Source organism: Carex rostrata, chromosome 3, assembly GCF_964058835.1.
Source record: "Carex rostrata chromosome 3, lpCarRost1.2, whole genome shotgun sequence".
In the NCBI taxonomy this organism is placed as follows: Eukaryota; Viridiplantae; Streptophyta; class Magnoliopsida; order Poales; family Cyperaceae; genus Carex; species Carex rostrata.
The window spans coordinates 1,010,949-1,029,710 of record NC_135920.1 but is presented as its reverse complement, the minus strand read 5'-3'; the positions used below and the strand labels follow the sequence as shown (position 1 = coordinate 1,029,710).

The 18,762-nt window shown below is 31.5% G+C and overlaps 1 protein-coding gene across 1 annotated transcript; it reads left to right on the top strand.

Moving 5' to 3' along the window:
* The first annotated feature begins 17,568 nt into the window (after positions 1-17,568).
* LOC144552132 (uncharacterized) lies at positions 17,569-18,496 on the top strand. The gene is made up of 2 exons (XM_078300245.1): positions 17,569-17,977; positions 18,077-18,496. Exons 1-2 carry the CDS (start codon positions 17,609-17,611, stop codon positions 18,344-18,346), a joined length of 639 nt encoding a protein of 212 aa, XP_078156371.1. The 5' UTR covers positions 17,569-17,608; the 3' UTR covers positions 18,347-18,496.
* Positions 18,497-18,762: the final 266 nt, after the last annotated feature.

Sequence of the window (18,762 nt, the reverse complement as noted above, 5' to 3'; positions counted from 1 at the left end):
TATCAAAGATGATTATTTTATACTCCGTGTTTCAATCATTGTAGAAAGTGGCAGTGATATAATATCCACAGGCTTTCTTTGTGAACGTCTTCAAAAGTTCAGAGAGGAGAATGAACATACCGATGTCACTTTTAATGTCGACGGTAAAATTTTTGTTGCACATAGACTAATTTTGGCAGCTCATTCACCAGTATTTAAAGCAGAACTCTTTGGCTCGATGGTAGAATCTAATATGGACAGCATCATAAAGATAAATGAGATGATACCTTCAGTTTTCAAAGCAATGCTTCATTTTATGTACAATAGTACGTTCTCGGTTAATGAGAAACTCCTCGTTGATTGTGAAGTGCCGATGTCGTCTACTGCCTTTCTTCAACATTTGCTAGTGGCAGCAGACCGTTATGCAATAGAGAAGTTAAAAGCTATATGTGAGTGGAAATTAGTTGAGCGTATCTCTTTGGATACTGTTCTTTCTACTCTGGAAGTAGCTGAGATGAACAATTCTAGCAAGCTCAAGAATAAGTGTCTCCAATTCATTGATAATAGGGATGTCAATTGCACATTTTTATCGGGTAAAGGTAAGATTTTTTTTTCATTTGTTTATTGGGTACGGAGAAGGGTAACAAACTTTTTCCATTATCTTACCCATTATCGTATAAGATAAATTTTAAAACTAAAATTATATATATAGATATATTTGTATGACGATGATACATGATACAATAATGTTTTGTATTTTATTAAATTTTCATAATACAAAGGAGTTGTATTCATTATTTTTTTTTTCTTAATTTCTTGTTTTGAAAAATATTTTATCGGAAACACAAATCAAGATGTCAATGTCACTTTTTTTATCCCTTTACCCGTTCCGTACCGTATTCGAAAAGACGGATAAGGATGAAGATATATTTCCGTTATCATAATGGGTACAGATATGAAAATGCTTCCACCCAACCTGTATCGTACTCGTTGACACCCCTAATTGATAAAAGTAATTTGATTTCCTTGATGCTAACTAAAGGGTATATTGAAATAATGCAAAATTGCCCCTATCTTTTGGAGCTTAAGGAGTTCGATTTAGTCCAAAATTCAAAATAGAGGACAAATCAATATTATATTTGAAGGGGTTTTAGTATGAAATGTTAGTGTCAAATAATTATCATATCACTAGAATCTGACACAATTTGTCATATTTATGCTATTTTATAGCATAACGTTTTCATACTTCTTAATAATATAAAATAACATGTAATCTCATTAATAAAAAAAATAGAACCAGCCTTTCATCTAATAGCGAAGGCAATGCTCTTTGTATAAAAAATCACAGGTTTGGAATCCAAAAGAAACAATTCTTTGTAGACATTAAATTAAATAGTTGGATGACTTGACGTCTAACATTTACTAAAAAAAAAAGTATTAAAAAAAATCATCCATAATTTGCTCCCAAGTTAAGAACAAGAAAGAAACGAAGAAGATACGACAGAATAGAAAGAGGTTAATGTTGTTATTCTTAAAATTTAAAGGGAATAAATCTTATAAAAAGAAATATACTTTTTTTGTTAATTTATATATTAATTTCCTGAGATTTAAATTTAAAAACGAGATGAACGTTCATTTTTCCCTCTTTCTTTTTCTTGTTTTCATTTGCCTTCTTTATTCAAATTCGAGAACACATTTTGATTAACTATTTTATTTTACCGTTCCAACAACATTATTTTAACGACATTTATAATTAATAGAGTACCACCTGCCAAGCATTAACAGAATGCCACCTGCCAACCTCCGCACGTGATTCACTTCACAATTAATTAAGAAGCCGTTTCTGCAGTGTCGCATTAACAGAGTGCCACCTGGAAGATGTTAAGCTGTTAGTGATAGATAAGATAGAAATTGTAGATGTTAAGCTGTTAGTGACGATGGTAGGGATGATGTTCTTTTTTGTCTTTCTTGCATATAAAAGTTGATAAAATCTTTGTCGACCTTTATCATGACATCTGGTTTTCTTCATTTTGTATTTGCTTGTCGATATATAAAGGCCTCAGCAAGTGAAGAAGAGTTGACTAAGGATACCCGTAAAACATTTTATACCTGAGTTTCAGAAGAGTACATTTTTAGAAGTTGAACAACTTCTTGTGAAGACATAGTGGATTTATATATGTTTGTAAAAGCAAAGGAGCGTTATCGATCATATCAAGGTACCCGTGCCGTTATTTCTGATTCGGAGTAATACCTACCTTAAATCTCGGTCCTTAATTACTTCGGCACCTATATATACTACTTACTATAGACTAAACCCCGCTCATACCAAGATAGGGAACTAATCAGTTATAATTGATTTGCACTCTCTCATTCAACATGTGCAAATTAATCCAAATCAAGCACTGATTAGTCGATGATCGTGCAATTGAAGCCCTGCTTCTTATTTTTTGTTTCTAATAGAAGTAAAACGAAATGGCACCTTTTGCTTCCAATATACTATATTCTGCTGGATGCTGGTCATGAACTTCTATTACAAAAAAAAAAAAAAAAATGTTCTCCAGAATTCTTGGTCCTAACCAGAATCCGATTAGAACTGGAGAAATTCTGTGAATGGTGCAATTGTCTGCTCTGGACAAATCAATATTATATTTGAAGGGGGTTTTAGTATGAAATGTTAGTGTCAAATAATTATCATATCACTAGAATCTGACACAATTTGTCATATTTATGCTATTTTATAGCATAACGTTTTCATACTTCTTAATAATATAAAATAACATGTAATCTCATTAATAAAAAAAATAGAACCAGCCTTTCATCTAATAGCGAAGGCATTGCTCTTTGTATAAAAAATCACAGGTTTGTAATCCGAAAGAAACAATTCTTTGTAGACATTAAATTAAATAGTTGGATGACTTGACGTCTAACATTTACTAAAAAAAAAATATTAAAAAAAATCATCTATAATTTGCTCCCAAGTTAAGAACAAGAAAGAAACGAAGAAGATACGACAGAATAGAAAGAGGTTAATGTTGTTATTCTTAAAATTTAAAGGGAATTTCTATTACAAAAAAAAAAAAAATGTTTTCCAGAAATCTTGGTCCTAGCCAGAATCCGATAGAACTGGAGAAATTCTGTGAATGGTGCAATTGTCTGTTCTGGATGCATTACTCTCACGGTAGGAAGTATGGCTTAGTTTTTGATAATTATAAGCCGGGGTTGGGTTTGTCCAAAAGATTGCAGCCCGCATATTACTATGGATATTTAGTTTTAGATATATTTTTCATCTATTTATCCTGAAAACACTGTTAAATTACCAAAGAGAATGAACAAATATGCTGATTTTTTATTTATCGGTTATTAACATGACGTGATTTTGAATTGTAATTTTGTAGGTCGAACACAGCCCATTCAGGCACATGGTGACTGATGTATCCTGTTTAATTAAGCAAGAACTTTAATTTGATCTTCGAATAATGCTCAGTACCAAAAGAGTCTTAAAGAATTTGGATGTAAGTTTAATACTTGATAGTTGATACACAACATTGTTGATCGATGACTAAAAATTTGGACAATTACCGGAAGATTTTTTTTTTTTTAAATTGTTACATAAGTATTGCAAGACCATTATCTTCCCATTACCATATGCCAAATACTTCCCAAGATATATTAGAGCCTGTAGTGTAATACTTGCTCACCAGGCCTGATTGCTGGCTCGATCTTTTGGGATTTCATTTATTTTTCGATGCTCTTTCGTTTTAAATTTTGTGCAAGGTGAAAATACATGGGCATTAGATCATTCTATTTAATTTTAGTTTTGTACGATATATTAATTTTAAGATATACTTTTGTCAATTAAATTTTAAGATGTAATCATTGAGAATTATTTTCTGTTGTGTCAAGGATTACTTTTGGCACTTTGACATGCAAAGGTTTAAAAGCATAAAATAATTCATGAAGGACTAAAACAATAATACACGGCAAAAATTTTGGAAAAATGATAACATGATATGGTCGAAATTTTTAATGAAATCTTACTTTGTTAATAAATTTTTATTGTTTCTCTTAATTTTATCATGCATAAAAGCTGAAGCACAAAAGGAACCGAAAAGACTATTCTCGAAGAACTATGATACAATGATTTTTATTTTTCAAGATGATCGTTAAGCTCCTATTAGTTGTTCTTGTGATAGGTACGTGCATGTATATATGTTTGCATAATTTCTTCAAGAAAATGTCAAGTTATTCTTCGACACCAATTAACTGCTGAAAATTCTTGTGATCGGTATAGTACCTGATTGAAAAGGTCATTTTATAATTATAAAAAGCTCCTCCTATATATTTGGGCCTAGAAAAATCCCAAGAATTATTTATCATTTACTATTTCAAAAAATATTTTAGTTTTATTTGTTTCGTTATATATTATATGAGGAGGGTTCAAATGCCTTCATTTTTTGTGCCTCCATCATGCCTCCATTTTTAAAAACTTTAATAACTCAAAATTTAATTCTTAAAATTCAAAATAAAACCGTTGGATATGAACTACATCATTTTATCTATGCACATGTAAAAAATTATGACATTTCAACTTTGTTTTGGTTGTCATCTTGAGCTTGTAAAAATGTGTGGATAATTTCTAGACGTTGATTTTTTAACTTATTGATTCACATAAAAGCAAAATCAAAATGTGATAATTTTTTATGGGCGCATAGAGAAAATAATATAGATTACATCTAATGATTTTATTTTAAGGTTTAAGTTTTAAATTTTGAGTTATTTAAGTTTTTAAAAATGGAGGCATGATGGAGGCACAAAAAATGAAGACATTTGAACCCTCCTCATATTATATATATGGGACTTGATGATACCAATAACTCAAATGTTGTTATGATTTGCCGAAAAAAATTCCGTCATGGGATGTACAAGACACAGGTAACAACTAACAAGATAATGGAGATACGGCAGTAATAAATCCTTAGCACATCCATAAAGCAATATGACCGTTTGACCCTTTTTAAATTACTCAGCTATTGATAATATAGACACAAAGGTTGTATTATCGTTACCAACAAAATTAACCTTTTAGGAAAGTAAGCAACGGCACGGCTAACCTTATAAATCTACAAGTACATATTTGTATTGTAACTTGTAAGCATTCGAGAAAGTATATATATAACAACCCTAAAAATATAATCATTTTCAATAAACAGTCTCTTATTTACAATCATCCCTGAAAGTATATATATGTGTCGGTGCCTCCTTGGTTAGCAAATTCCCAAGAACCCTTGTTGGTTAACCAGGTCTACAACTGCAAAGAACCCATACCTGTATATATATGGTGCAAATGCTTTTAAAGCAGTTGTTTAATTAGTCCAAAGATACTAAACTTTTTACCTGAACAATGATCCACTTAATTAGTGCCATGACAATACAACATATTTGAGGGATATGCAATTGTTCAAAACAAAAATGTTAATTTTAGTTTGTATTATTTTGCCTTTTCATTTTGAAAATATTGACCAGTTGTCTTGTCAGACACTACATTTGACATCTCTCAGATCATGTCATCCTTTCCCTTTTTTTCTTACTACATTTGGCATCTCTCAAAGCATGTCCTCTTTTTTTTTCTTATCATTCTAAATGAAGGAAGTGAAATAAAGAAAAATGATAAAGCAAGAAGCATTCAATTTTTCTCTCACTGCAAACAAGGAATAAGAGCAATAAGCAACCCCTTTTGTATTGTATGTTGGGTTGTGCATTGCTCACAATTGTTGCAATATTTTAAAGTTCTCACATTTGTCTTCATCCAATTGATTATCAAAAAGAAGAGAATATAACTTAATATACATCCTTGATTAAATTTGAGCCAACCGAAATAACTCTATTGATAAAATTTACAGTCCAATCCGATTCGGGCCTACCAAAAATTTAAAAAATAAATGATCGATCCGAACTCGTGATTAATTGAATTCAAAAGCATCCAAACCTAAATAACTTTATAAATATTATTCGAACATAAACTAATCTAAACCCAAATGATCCATGATCCACAATAATAAAGTTCTCCATACCTATATATGGTGTAAATGTTTTTGAATCTTTAATTGAAAGATACTAATCATTTCACATGAACTTTGATCAACTTAATTAGTGCCATGACAATATATATAACACACTTGAGGGATGCAATTGTTTAAAACTAAGTTGTTAATTTTAATTTGTATTGTTTTGCCTTTTTGGTTTGCAAATATTTATCAGCTTGTCTTGTCAAACACTGCATTTGGCATGTTTTAGAGCATGTCATCTTTTTCCTTTTTTTCTTCTCATTCTAAATAAAGGAAGTGACATAAAGAAAAAAGATGAAGCAAGAACCCTTTTTTTTCTTCTCATTCTAAATAAAGGAAGTGACATAAAGAAAAAAGGATGAAGCAAGAAGCATTCAAATAAGAGCAATAAGCGACCCCTTGTATATGATCTTATGTTGCATTGTGCATTGATCACAATTGTTGCAGTATTTTAAAATTCTCACATTTGTCTGCACCCTGTTGATTATCAAAAAGAAAAAAATAGAACTTAATATATATCTTTGATGAAATTTGAACCAACTGGAATAACTCTCTTGATAAAATTGACATTCTAATCCAATTCAGACCTATTAAAAATTTTAAAAAATTGATCTGAACTCATTATTAAATCGAATTAAAAAATATCTGATCTAAATAAATTTATAAATATTGAACATTCAAACATAAAATAATCTAAATCCAAATCATCCATGATCCAAAAAATGTCCAGACCTTTATCAATCAAACTAAATGTTTATAACAATCTGAGTTAATATGAACCGGAAAAGATATTTATAACAATCTGCAGTGCTAAGGTTTTGAATCTTCAAATTTTGTTGGTAAACCAAATATTTTTTTCTAATGCAAATTATGCTATTTCATTATAATTGTGGGTCAATTTCTTTCTAAGAGATTAATTCCGTACGTGTTGCTTTTATAATTTGGATATATATTATTTTTGTATTGCATAGGACAATTATTTGAGAATTTTTTTTAACATAAAGTTCAAAGTACACAATATAATATTTAAACTATTAAATTATAGATTATTCCATAATACTGAGCTGTTTTGTGTTTTGTCTCTATTCATAAAAAAGTAAGGTTTTATTAAATTAAATTAAATTAAATATAATAAACTATAAGTTTCTATATTAAACTCAAAAATATATTTATATACACATACATGCAACACATAGTTAATTATTCCAATAATCAATAAATCAAATCTAATACATATCAAAGTCCAATACTAATCTGATAATTCAAATCAAACACAATCCGACTCACCCGATTTATGTTTGAAATTATATGGAACTAGATTACTCGTAACATGTACAGGATTACATAAATATAATCAACCCGACATCCAAATTATTGAGATTGGTCCAAAGCTTGAAAAATTCAGAACCTGTATAATCCAACTCGTAACATGTGCATTGTAAGTTGTTTAATTTAAAAGATCTGCTCTTTTCTTAATTATGAGTCTCAATATATTCAGTATTAAAAATAAGAGGTCTACTTGTCATTTTGAGATTGATTTTACTAAATTATATATATAATAATTAAATTGCACTTTTTTTACTAAATTACATGAGGAGGGTTCAAATGCACCCAAATGCACCATATCTTTCAAATTCTTTTTCTCCGTTTTGAAAGTCCGAATAGTCAATCCGAACCGTTAGATGCGATCTATATATTAAGATGTGCTTGGAGACCAAATTTTACATTTTTTGGAATTTTTTTACTATTTATTAAGCCACTTTGAAAATCGCTGATTTTACATTTTCTGAACCTTTGGATCAGCGATTTTCAAAGTAACTTAATAAATAGTAAAAAAAATTCAAAAAAATGTAAAATTTGGTCTCCAAGCACATCTTAATATGTAGATCGCATCTAACGGTTTGGATTGACTATTCAGACTTTGAAAACGGAGGAAAAAGGATAGGGTGCATTTGAACCCTCCTCAAATCATATACCTTAATTTGTTCTAAATCTGAATAAAATTAAAAAAATATATATTATGTTTACTCCTACTTTTTATGAAGTATTAATGACTCGCTCAAAAAAAATTATAACCAGTTTATTTGAAAGAGACGACTCTTGATTCTTGAAGCACTTCAACACGTAATTAAGGTTCTTTATTCCTGGCATTCTCTTTTTCTTTTTGTAAGGACACAGATATGATAAATCTACTACGTAAATATTAAGCATTGAAGAGCAGTGAATCACACAACTACAAGCTCTCCTTGCTAGTTTGTTCCTTATAAAAGGGATCATATATAATATCTCTGGTACTCTCCACCTATCAAATAAAATGGTTATAATAAAAGAGGGAGTAATAATAAGGTCCAAATCTTCTGTTGAACCCCCACCAAAATCTTCTGTTGAACCCCCACCAAAACCTTCTGTTGAACCCCCACCAAAACCTGATCCGAGGAAGGTGCTCTTCGATGAAGCAATGAATCACGAATGGACGAAGGTGAAGGATCTCTACAAAGACGAGAAAGTCCAAGGCGAGCCTATTACACGTGCCAAGGACACCTTACTTCATGTTGTAGTTTCTAGTGCCCCGGAAAAAATAGTTTTAGAACTCCTCAATATCGTTAAGGGTAACAAAGGTATTACCACTTTATATCTAAGAAAAAAAATATACCAATATGCTATATATATAATAGCTATATATATACCAGGTATCATATACGGCTATGTGATGTATCATTTAAAATTCTGCCATTTTCATATAATGCAAACCTTTTAATTGGTTCCTCAGTTGCCAAAACTGTTGTGGGGTCTGCAGGAAGTTACTGCTAACATATGTACATATACATGTCCTTAATTATTTGTACTGTTTGATGATTCCTTTTTAAGTTGCCCAACTTAAAAATCTTTATTTCTAATTGCCCAATTACCTACTTTCAAATCGGCACCTAAAAGTTGCAGAAAAGAATTTGAAATAATATATGTATTAATTAACTAATGCTTTAACATATAAATAATTAACTGAGGATCTTGATGTTTTATGGACACAATGAAATAATTAGGGCTTTTAATATGGAATTAAATATCTGTTGCCGACAATTATCGACAACCTTAAAAAAAAAAATGGAATTAAATGTTTTACCTATAGCTTTTGGATAAAAACTATATGTAGAGCCCATTTGGCAGTATGAGAAGATTAAATGTTTTACCTACTATAAATATTTCCTTAAATTACAAGATTTATTTATGTTCATATCCAGTTTGAGAGGATACTAACAATTTAGTCCATAACCATGTAGACCACAATTAAACTTTCATTTTGAATTCTAAGAATATTTGATGCAATTCTCACAGATATGGCCAAAATCTTGAACATAAAGAACCAAACTGGGGATACCCCACTTCATCTGGCGGCGGCGGCTATCGGCCTAAAGGATGTTTGCAGGAAGATTGCAAAATTGTGTCCAGATATGGTAACCAGTGCACGTAACAACCTTCAGGAGACTCCTCTCTTTACGGCAGTGCGTCACGGAAATAAGGATGCCTTCTTTGAGCTTGAGCTTGTCATCCATAATAATAAAAACCTGAAAATTGATAAAAACTGCTTATTAAAGAGAGACATCACTCACTGTAGGGGAGATGAGGGTAACAATATCCTTCACTACGCCATTAAAGGGGAACAATTTGGTATGCGCTTTTTCTACAGAAAAATTAAAATAAAATGAAAAGTAAGCCATAATATAACTATTCAAATGTATTGACTGTAGATTTGGCATATGAGATCATTCACCTATATCCCGTGTTGGTGAACTATGTCAATTCAAGCGGAGAAACTGCACTCCACACTCTGGCTAACATGCCTTCTCTTTTCAAGAGTGGAGCTCGCTTTGGCTTATATGATACGATTTTATATCATTGTAATTAAAACTTTTTTTTTAATTTACATAAATTACTTTAATTTTGAGGGTGATACCATTTTCAATGACAGAAATCTAATTCTTAACTGTGATTTTACCATAATAATAACTGCTATATATGGTGCTTCACAATTTGACTACATTATTCAATAAATTACATTAATATTAATTGTAACACCATTTTCAGTGATTGAAAATTAATTGTTAATTGCAATTTTTACAATTATAATAATTGCTATGTGGTGCTTTACAATTTGAGTTGAGAACATTTGATACTGTGATTGCAGGTACAATTACAGAGCCACTCAAGTATAGTTTTGTTAATTATGTGAAGAAAGAAACAACAGGTAAAAAGGATGAACAACAAGACATTCCGAAGGAAGATGAAAATAAAGTAATGCCAATATACAAAGTTTGTATTAACCTATGTTCTCTGATGAAGGATTCTGTCAGGTGGATAAATACTAATGGTATGAGAAAAAAATACTAAATATAATTAACCAAAATAAGAACAAACAGTTCATATAGATCATTTCTTTTTTTGTCGACTAAACTTTCATATTTGCCCTATTGCAGCTTGTTGCTCAAAAATTGGCATCTATGAGGCTTGCTGCATTGATGTTGAAAATCCATGTATAGTATACAAATCATCATGATATAACCATACCAATAAGCTTTTCATTCTTAGAATTTAGTAAATCTTGACTACTAAACTTTCATATTTGCTATTGCAGCTTCTAGCCCAAAAAATGGTAAGGCTCCCAGTTCTGGTGAAGAAGACCCGCACCAGTCTCCCAGTATTGTTCAAGAAGACCCATGTATAGTATACAAACCATTATATGTTATAATTATACCTATCAATTTTTTTCTAGAATTTAGCAATACTTGGCTTCTAAACTTTCATATTTGATATTGCAGCTTCTAGCTCAGAACCTGTTGCAGCTTCTAGCTCAGAAATTAGTAAGACTCCTAGTTCTGGTGAAGAAGATCCATATGTAGTATACAAATCATTATGTTATAATTATACCAATTAATTTTTTCTTATAATTTTGTAACACTTGGCTAGATTCTTAAGGTTAACTAATTAATGGTATAAAACTTTTAATCTAACGGAAAGAGACTTTCATATAACTATTTGTATGAAAGACCCTATAAAAATGTAAATGAAAAATGTTTTAACTACATTTACCTCACAGTATTTAATGAAGCAAAAATCCAATGTCAATGTTTTTGGTTTTCCCTCATGAACACAAGCCAATTTTTATTAATAATTTATAATATAAATTCAGATAGTACATGTGAACCATTGATCTTGATTTCTTGTTAAAGTAATGGATTCTAGTTAAAGATTGTAATTTTGAACTTGTGTTTTACTAAGGATGAAAAAATCAACGGTGGAAATTAATGACATCAAATTTTGACTTTTGTTTCGTACATATAAAGAAGCCAAGAAATCAATGGTTTATTTATATAAACCATTGATTTCTTGGCTTCTTTATATGTACGAAACAAAAGTCAAAATTTGACGTCATTAATTTCCTCTACAAACAAAAGAAAGATAAACTGTTTCGTTTTAAATTTTGTGCAAGTCGAATATACATGGGCATAGGATCATTCTATTTAATTTTAGTTTTGTACGATATATTAATTTTAAGATATACTTTTGTCAATTAAATCTTCAATTCAATTTTAAGATATAATCATTGGGAACTTCTTTCTGTTATGTCAAGGATTACTTTTGGCAATATGACTTGCTAAGGTTTAAAAGCATAAAATGATTCATGAAGGACTAAAACAGTAATACAAGGTGAAATTTTTGAAAAAATGATAACATGATATGGTAATTTTTAATGAAATCTTACTTGTGTTAATAAATTTGTATTTTTTTCCCTTAATTTGCATGAAATTTGAAGCACAAAAGGAACCGAGAAGACTGTTCGTGAAGAACTATAATAGGATGATTTCATTTTTCAAGATGATCGTTAAGCTCCTATTAGTTGTTCTTGGGATAGGTGCGTGCATGTATATATGTTTGCATAATTTCTTCAGGAAAATGTCAAGTTATTCTTCGACACCAATTAACTGCTAAAAGTTCTTGTGATCAGTATTTTACCCTGATTGAAAAAGGTCATTTTATAATTATAAAAAACTCCTCCTATTTGGGCCTATGAATTAGATGAACTAGTTGTTCTTATAGAAGGTATATCGTATATGAGGAAGTAACTAATTATAAGCTCAATATGCACAGTTCATTTTTTATTTCTAGATGAAGTAATTGACCGTTCTTTTCGAAGTTCTTAAAATTCTAGAATTGCAATTTTTGTCAGAAAAGTAAAATTTAATTTGGCTGATAAATACAAATGGCAATAATATTCATATTCGATGCTTGTTTGCACTTATTTGGCTCATGATGATGCACAAACTTCATTTAGACAATAGAAAACAAGTATTTAGAAATAGAGGAAAAAACAAAGTATAAACATATATAGTATCAGAGTACGACTACTGATGTTGAAAATTCATGTACAGTATACAAACCATCATGATATAATCATACCAATAAGCTCTTCATTCTTAGAATTTAGTAAATCTTGGCTACTAAACATTCATATTTGCTATTGCAACTTCTAGCTCAAAAACTGGTAATGCTCCCAGTTCTGGTGAAGAATGCCCATACCCGTCTCCCAGTTTTGTTCAAGAAGACCCATGTATAGTATACAAACCACTATGTTATAATTATACCTATCAATTTTTTTTTCTAGAATTTAGTAATGTTTGGCTTCTAAACTTTCATATTTGATATTGCAGCTTCTAGCTCAAAACATGATGCAGCTTCTAGCTCAGAAACTAGTAAGACTCCTAGTTCTGGTGAAGAAAATCAATGTGTAGTATACAAACCATTATGTTATAATTATACCAATCAGTTTTTTCTTAGAGTTTTGTACCACTTGGCTAGATTCTTAAGGTTAACTAAGGTATAAAACTGTTAATCTAATGGAAGGCTTTCATATAACTATTTGTACGAAAGACCCTATAAAAATGTAAATGAAAAAATGTTTTAACTATATTTACCTCACAGTATTTAATGAAGGAGAAATTCAATGTCAATGTTTTTTGTGCTTCCTCATGAACACAAGTCCATTTTTATTAATAATTTAAAATATTAATTCAGATAGTACATGTGAACTATTGATCTTGATTTGTTTTTAAAGTAATGGATTCTCGTTAAAGATTGTAATTTTAAACTTGTGTTTTACCAAGGATGAAAAAATATGAATCACCGGAACCATTGATTTCTTGGCTTCTTTATATGTACGAAACAAAAGTCAAAATTTGATGTCGTTACTTTCCTCTACAAACAAAAAGAAAGATAAAGTATTTTTCATTTTAAATTTTGTGCAAGGAGAAAATACATGGGCATTGGATCATTCTATTTAATTTTTGTTTTGTACGATATATTAATTTTAAGATACACTTTCGTCAATTAAATTTTAAGATATAATCATTGAGAATTTCTCTGTTGTGTCAAGGATTACTTTTGGCAGTATGACATACTAAGGTTTAAAACCATAAAATTATTCATGAAGAACTAAAACAATAATACAGAGCGGAATTTTTGAAAAAATGATAACATGATATCGTAATTTTTAATGACATCTTACTTGTGTTAATAAATTTTTATTGTTTCCTTTAATTTTATGCTGCATGAAAGCTGAAGCACAAAAGGAACCGAGAAGAATGTACCCGAAGAACCATGATACGATGATTTTATTTTGCAAGACCATCCTTAAGCTCCCATTAGTTGTTCTTGGAATAGGTACGTTCATGTATATATGTTTGCATACTTTCTTGAAGAAAATGTCAAGTTATTCTTTGACACCAATTAACTGCTTCTTGTGATCAGTATTGTACTCTGATTGAAAAAGGTCATTTATAATTATAAAAAGCTCCTCCTATTTGGGCCTATGAATAAGATGAATTAGTTGTTCTTATAGAAGGTATATCGTATATGAGGAATTAAGTAACTAATTATAAGCTCAATATGCACAGTTCATTTTTTATTTCTAAATGAAGTAATTGACAATTCTTTTCGAAGTTCTTAAAATTCTAGAATTGCAATTTTTGTCAGAAAAGTAAAATTTTGGGTGATAAAGACAAATGGCAATGATATTCATATTCGATGCTTGTTTACACTTACTTGGTTCATGATGGTGTTTCATTTAGACAATAGAAAACAAATATTTAGAAACAGAGGAAAAGACAAATTATAAACATAGTATCAAAGTATCATGACTACCGTGACATTAGTGGTATTTAAGTCTAAATATTGTCATCTCAAAATCTATCGGATCGATCGGCTTCAAATGACAAATTCAAACTGTTCAAAATGATCTACTTCATGAAATGTGTTTACATGCAAAATTTATTGATTTTCAATGGCATTCGGCATGAAATCAAGTGGTCAAAGAAAGAAGGTTTTAAGGTAATTTTAATGCATTCATTTTTTTGTCATTTTTGACTGCTTGACTTGATACTATATACCATCAAAAATTTATAAATTTTTCATATAAATGCATCACTTGTGTACGTAAGTAGATCGGCTTGAATGGTTTGGATTTATCTTTTGAGGTATATCCGATAGATTTTGAAGATTGGTGGCATATGCCACTGCATGTCATGGTTGCCAGACTCCATCATATCAACTATAATTTCCCGGTGCATGGCCAGAGAAAGAAAGAGAGGAGTATGATCTTAATATAACTCGGAACAGTTAATTGATATTCTTTTGAATGAAAGAAAAGTTGCCAATTATTATCGACCTTTTGCTCAGTTGTTTACAATATTAATTTAGTATATCATTCTGACATTCTGACATTCTGTGAATAACGTCTTCCTAAAGGGTTAACGAGACTGCAAACAATTAGGAAAATTAAACAACAGCACAGAAATGCAAAGAAAGTAATGAATGAACTGGTGAATCGTTCAACACTCTGGGAATACGAGGAAACCAGCGGTGGACAGCAACCAGATGATGAGTCTTCAACAGTTATCAAAGGAGCTCCTAATATAGGTTCAGAAGTCCCTCCAAGGATGACACCAGTAGAAGATCAGGGTATTGATACTTTACTTTTCAAGCATATAATTATAGAACACAAATTCATTATAGAGTCACCATAGAAAACTTCCTATGCATACTGTTATAAAAGATAGATGAGAAATCAAAAGCATGTTGCTACACGTTTTGTTGACATAAATTACATTTTTTTTTTTTAAGGTTAGCGGTGAGATACCGCCAACAGTTGTATTAATAGTAAAAAGTTATTTACATAGGCTCAGCAAGCCTTTCATTACAGCAACTATAGTAATTAACTCGCGAATATTGACAAATTACAATTTTTTCAACATGTGCTTTAGCAAGCCCTGTTTTGGTAGCTGCAAAGAAAATAATGAATGAACTGGTGGATCAAAAAATATTCTTGAAATACAAGGAAGCCAGCGGTGGAAAGGAACCAGATGATGATGAGTCTCGAACAGTTATCATTAATATCGCTTCCCCTCCAAGGATGACACCAGTAGAAGATCAGGGTATTGATACCTTACTTTTCAAGCATAAAATTATAGAACACAAATTCATTACAGAGACCATGGTTCCGAAAATCGGCCGATTCCGAGTTGACTCGGCCGAGTCGACTCGGAATCGGCGGCGTCCGAGCCGAGTTTTACCCGATTCTCGCGCCCGTGCGAGTTTTTCGGCAAAACTCGGATGAACAGTGCCGGAATCGGCCGATTTTCCGATTTTCCGGCCGAGTTACACCGATTCAAGCCGAGTTGAGCCGATTTGAGCCGATTTCATTTAAAAAAATTCCGATTTCCAACTAACCTGGATTGTGCTCTGCCGTAGGAGGAGATGAGTCACTGGAGGAGAAGGCTGAAGACCGGCTGAGGAGAAGTTTCATGGAGATCGCTGAGGAGATCGCTGAGATCGCTGGAGAGAAGTTTCATGGAGTCGCTTCCTGTTTCTTGCGCGAACGGGAGAGAAGGGAAAAAGAGAAGGATAGCGCAGGGGCCAGTATTATTTGAGCTTTGAGATTTGTGCAGAACTTATTTGAACGGTTTTGATTTTTCAACAAGTCACGCAAAATATGAGATATCTCACAGGATGAGAATTCGGTGCTGGACCCGAAATTTTTATTCAAATGGATTTAAATCCCTTCCTTTCATCAATTCAAAAATCAAAGTGTAGGATGAGTTCAAGATTCGTGTTGGGATTAAATCCAATGGTCCAAGCAATCCAGAACTTAATATGTATTCATTTAATTTATTAAAAATCTGTTTTCGTCCAAATTTCGAATCGAAGATTCGTAACAATTTATAATGTCGTACGAGTATTATTACGTGTTTATAATTTGATTTTTAGATCCGACTAATTAAATTTAAAGTATTATATATATATACACATATAATTACCAAATCAATTTATAATTCCTAATTTAATTACTCTTAGTTAGAATTCAATTATTTATTTATTTACATGATTTGATTTATTTCCTTTCTTAGTTTCACGATTGTAACGAATTTTAGATTTACCGAATATTTACACTTTATTTATGGTGCTATATTATATCTTATGTTTTTAACCTCCAATTTTTAATGTACGAATTTGATTCGTTTATATTTCTAAATTTTAGATTCATTTTATGTTACTCAGATAAATCTAATTGTTCATTAATTTAATAAAAAAATTAATTAGACGAAATAATCAACTTAATAATTAAATCATGTTTTAAAATTTTGGAATATAACACTTAATTAACATAGTTTTTTTACAAATTATTTTTATCAATTTTTTCCTATTTTTTGGCTACAAAACAAGGGTTCTGCCAAAACAACCCGAGTTACCGATCCGATTCTTCCGATTCCGGCCGATTCATCCGATTCTGACTCGGCGGTCAAAAATCCGATTCCGATTCCGATTCCGAGTTTCAGAACCTTGACAGAGACACCATAGAAAACTCCTATGCATACTGTTATAAAAGAGAGATGGGAAAACAAAAGCATGTTGCTACACGTTTTGTTGACATAAATTACATTTTTTTTTTTTTTAAGGTTAGCGGTGAGATACCGCCAACAGTTGTATTAATAGTAAAAAGTTATTTACATAGGCTCAGCAAGCCTTTCATTACAGCAACTATAGTAATTAACTCGCGAATATTCACAAATTACAATTTTTCAACATAGGCTCAGCAAGCCCTGTTTTGGTAGCTGCAAAGAATGGAATAACAGAGATGGTGAAAAAAATCCTCAAGATGTATCCAGTGGCAATCATGGACAAAGACAAGAAAAACAAAAATATTATTTTATTGGCAGTGGAGTTCCGCCAGGTCCATGTGTACAAGTACATGCTGGAAAAATTTTCAACTCAGAAGAGTGTATTTGGGAAAGTAGATGCAGATGGAAATTTTTCAACTGTGAAGAGTGTATTTCGGAAAGTAGATAAAGATGAAAATAGTGCTCTACATCTCGCAGCCAAGCTCAGCCACAGCCGGCCGTGGAGCATCCCTGGAGCGGCACTTCAGATGCAATGGGAGAGCAAGTGGTACCAGGTGATCTCTCTCTCTTCTTTCTAAAAAATGGAATAAACTTAAATAAAAACTGAACATATGTAATATGCATGGCGGTGTGCAGTATGTGCGTAGTAGTAGTAGTAAAATCAACGAAGAATTGTTCTCAAGAAGCAACAAAAATGGAAAGAAGCCAGAGGAGTTGTTCATAGAGGAGCATGCTTCACTGGTTGAAAAAGGAAGCCAATGGCTGACAAACACTTCCCAGTCTTGTTCTGTGGTAGCTGCTCTGGTTGCTACGGTGGCCTTTGCATCTGCAAGCACAGTTCCAGGAGGTGTAGACTCGGACTCTGGATTTCCAACCCTTAGTAAAAAACCAGTTTTTCAGTTGTTCGCCATCTCATCCCTTGTCGCTCTTTGCTTCTCTGTTACATCTCTTGTCATGTTCCTCGCAATACTCACCTCCCGTTACGAGGTTACCAATTAAAAGCCCTCTATATCTTAAAAAGAATTTCTTCCTTTTAACATTTCAACATATATAGAAAACTGAAATTCTTATTTATTTGCTGATCAGGTAAGGGATTTCAATAGGGGACTTCCCGTGAAGCTTATCCTGGGGCTGACCTCCCTCTTCATGTCAATTGGTGCTATGCTTGTCTCATTCTGTGCCGGAGACTTTTTTGTTGTCGAAAAAAGGCTCAAATTTGCCGTGTATCCCATATACGCCGTCATGTGCTTTCCTGTCAGTTTCTTTGCCGTCGCACAATTGCCATTATACATTGACCTCATCAAAGCAACTCTAAAGAATGTTCCGGAGGTCACTGAGAAGATGCATGTCGACTAGCTAACTCCACAATAATATGCTCAGTATAATTACTGTAGCTCGTTTTCTGTTCTATTCTAATTAATAATTCAAGGCTAAGAATTTTGATTTTGATGTGAAGTTTGGTTGATCACGTGGGTCACATGGAGAATAATTATTCAAGACTTTTTGTCGCTCGATCTGGTTTGTTTTAAATTCGTTGCAAGTATTTTCTTTGTTTTTGGTTTGGTTTGGTTTGTAATAGGGTCAGTCAATTTACTTGAGGTAATAAAAAAAAAATTCGTACTATATACCAAGGAAATCAATTTCTGAATTAAGCATTCTCGTTTAAATTTGTTAATTACCTCATTTTCCATTACAGCTGGGTTGAGGATTATTATTACAATTACTTATGATGTCCTTGAAGAAGGCATGCATGCTTTCATCATCCAATTTAA

What these genes read in the sequence shown, in the direction of transcription:
- LOC144552132 (XM_078300245.1), top strand. Translation starts at nt 17,609, where the DNA reads ATGCATGGCGGTGTGCAGTATGTGCGTAGTAGTAGTAGTAAAATCAAC. An exon ending in TACTCACCTCCCGTTACGAG is followed by an intron (nt 17,978 to 18,076) that starts GTTACCAATTAA and finishes TTTGCTGATCAG; the next exon opens with GTAAGGGATTTCAATAGGGG.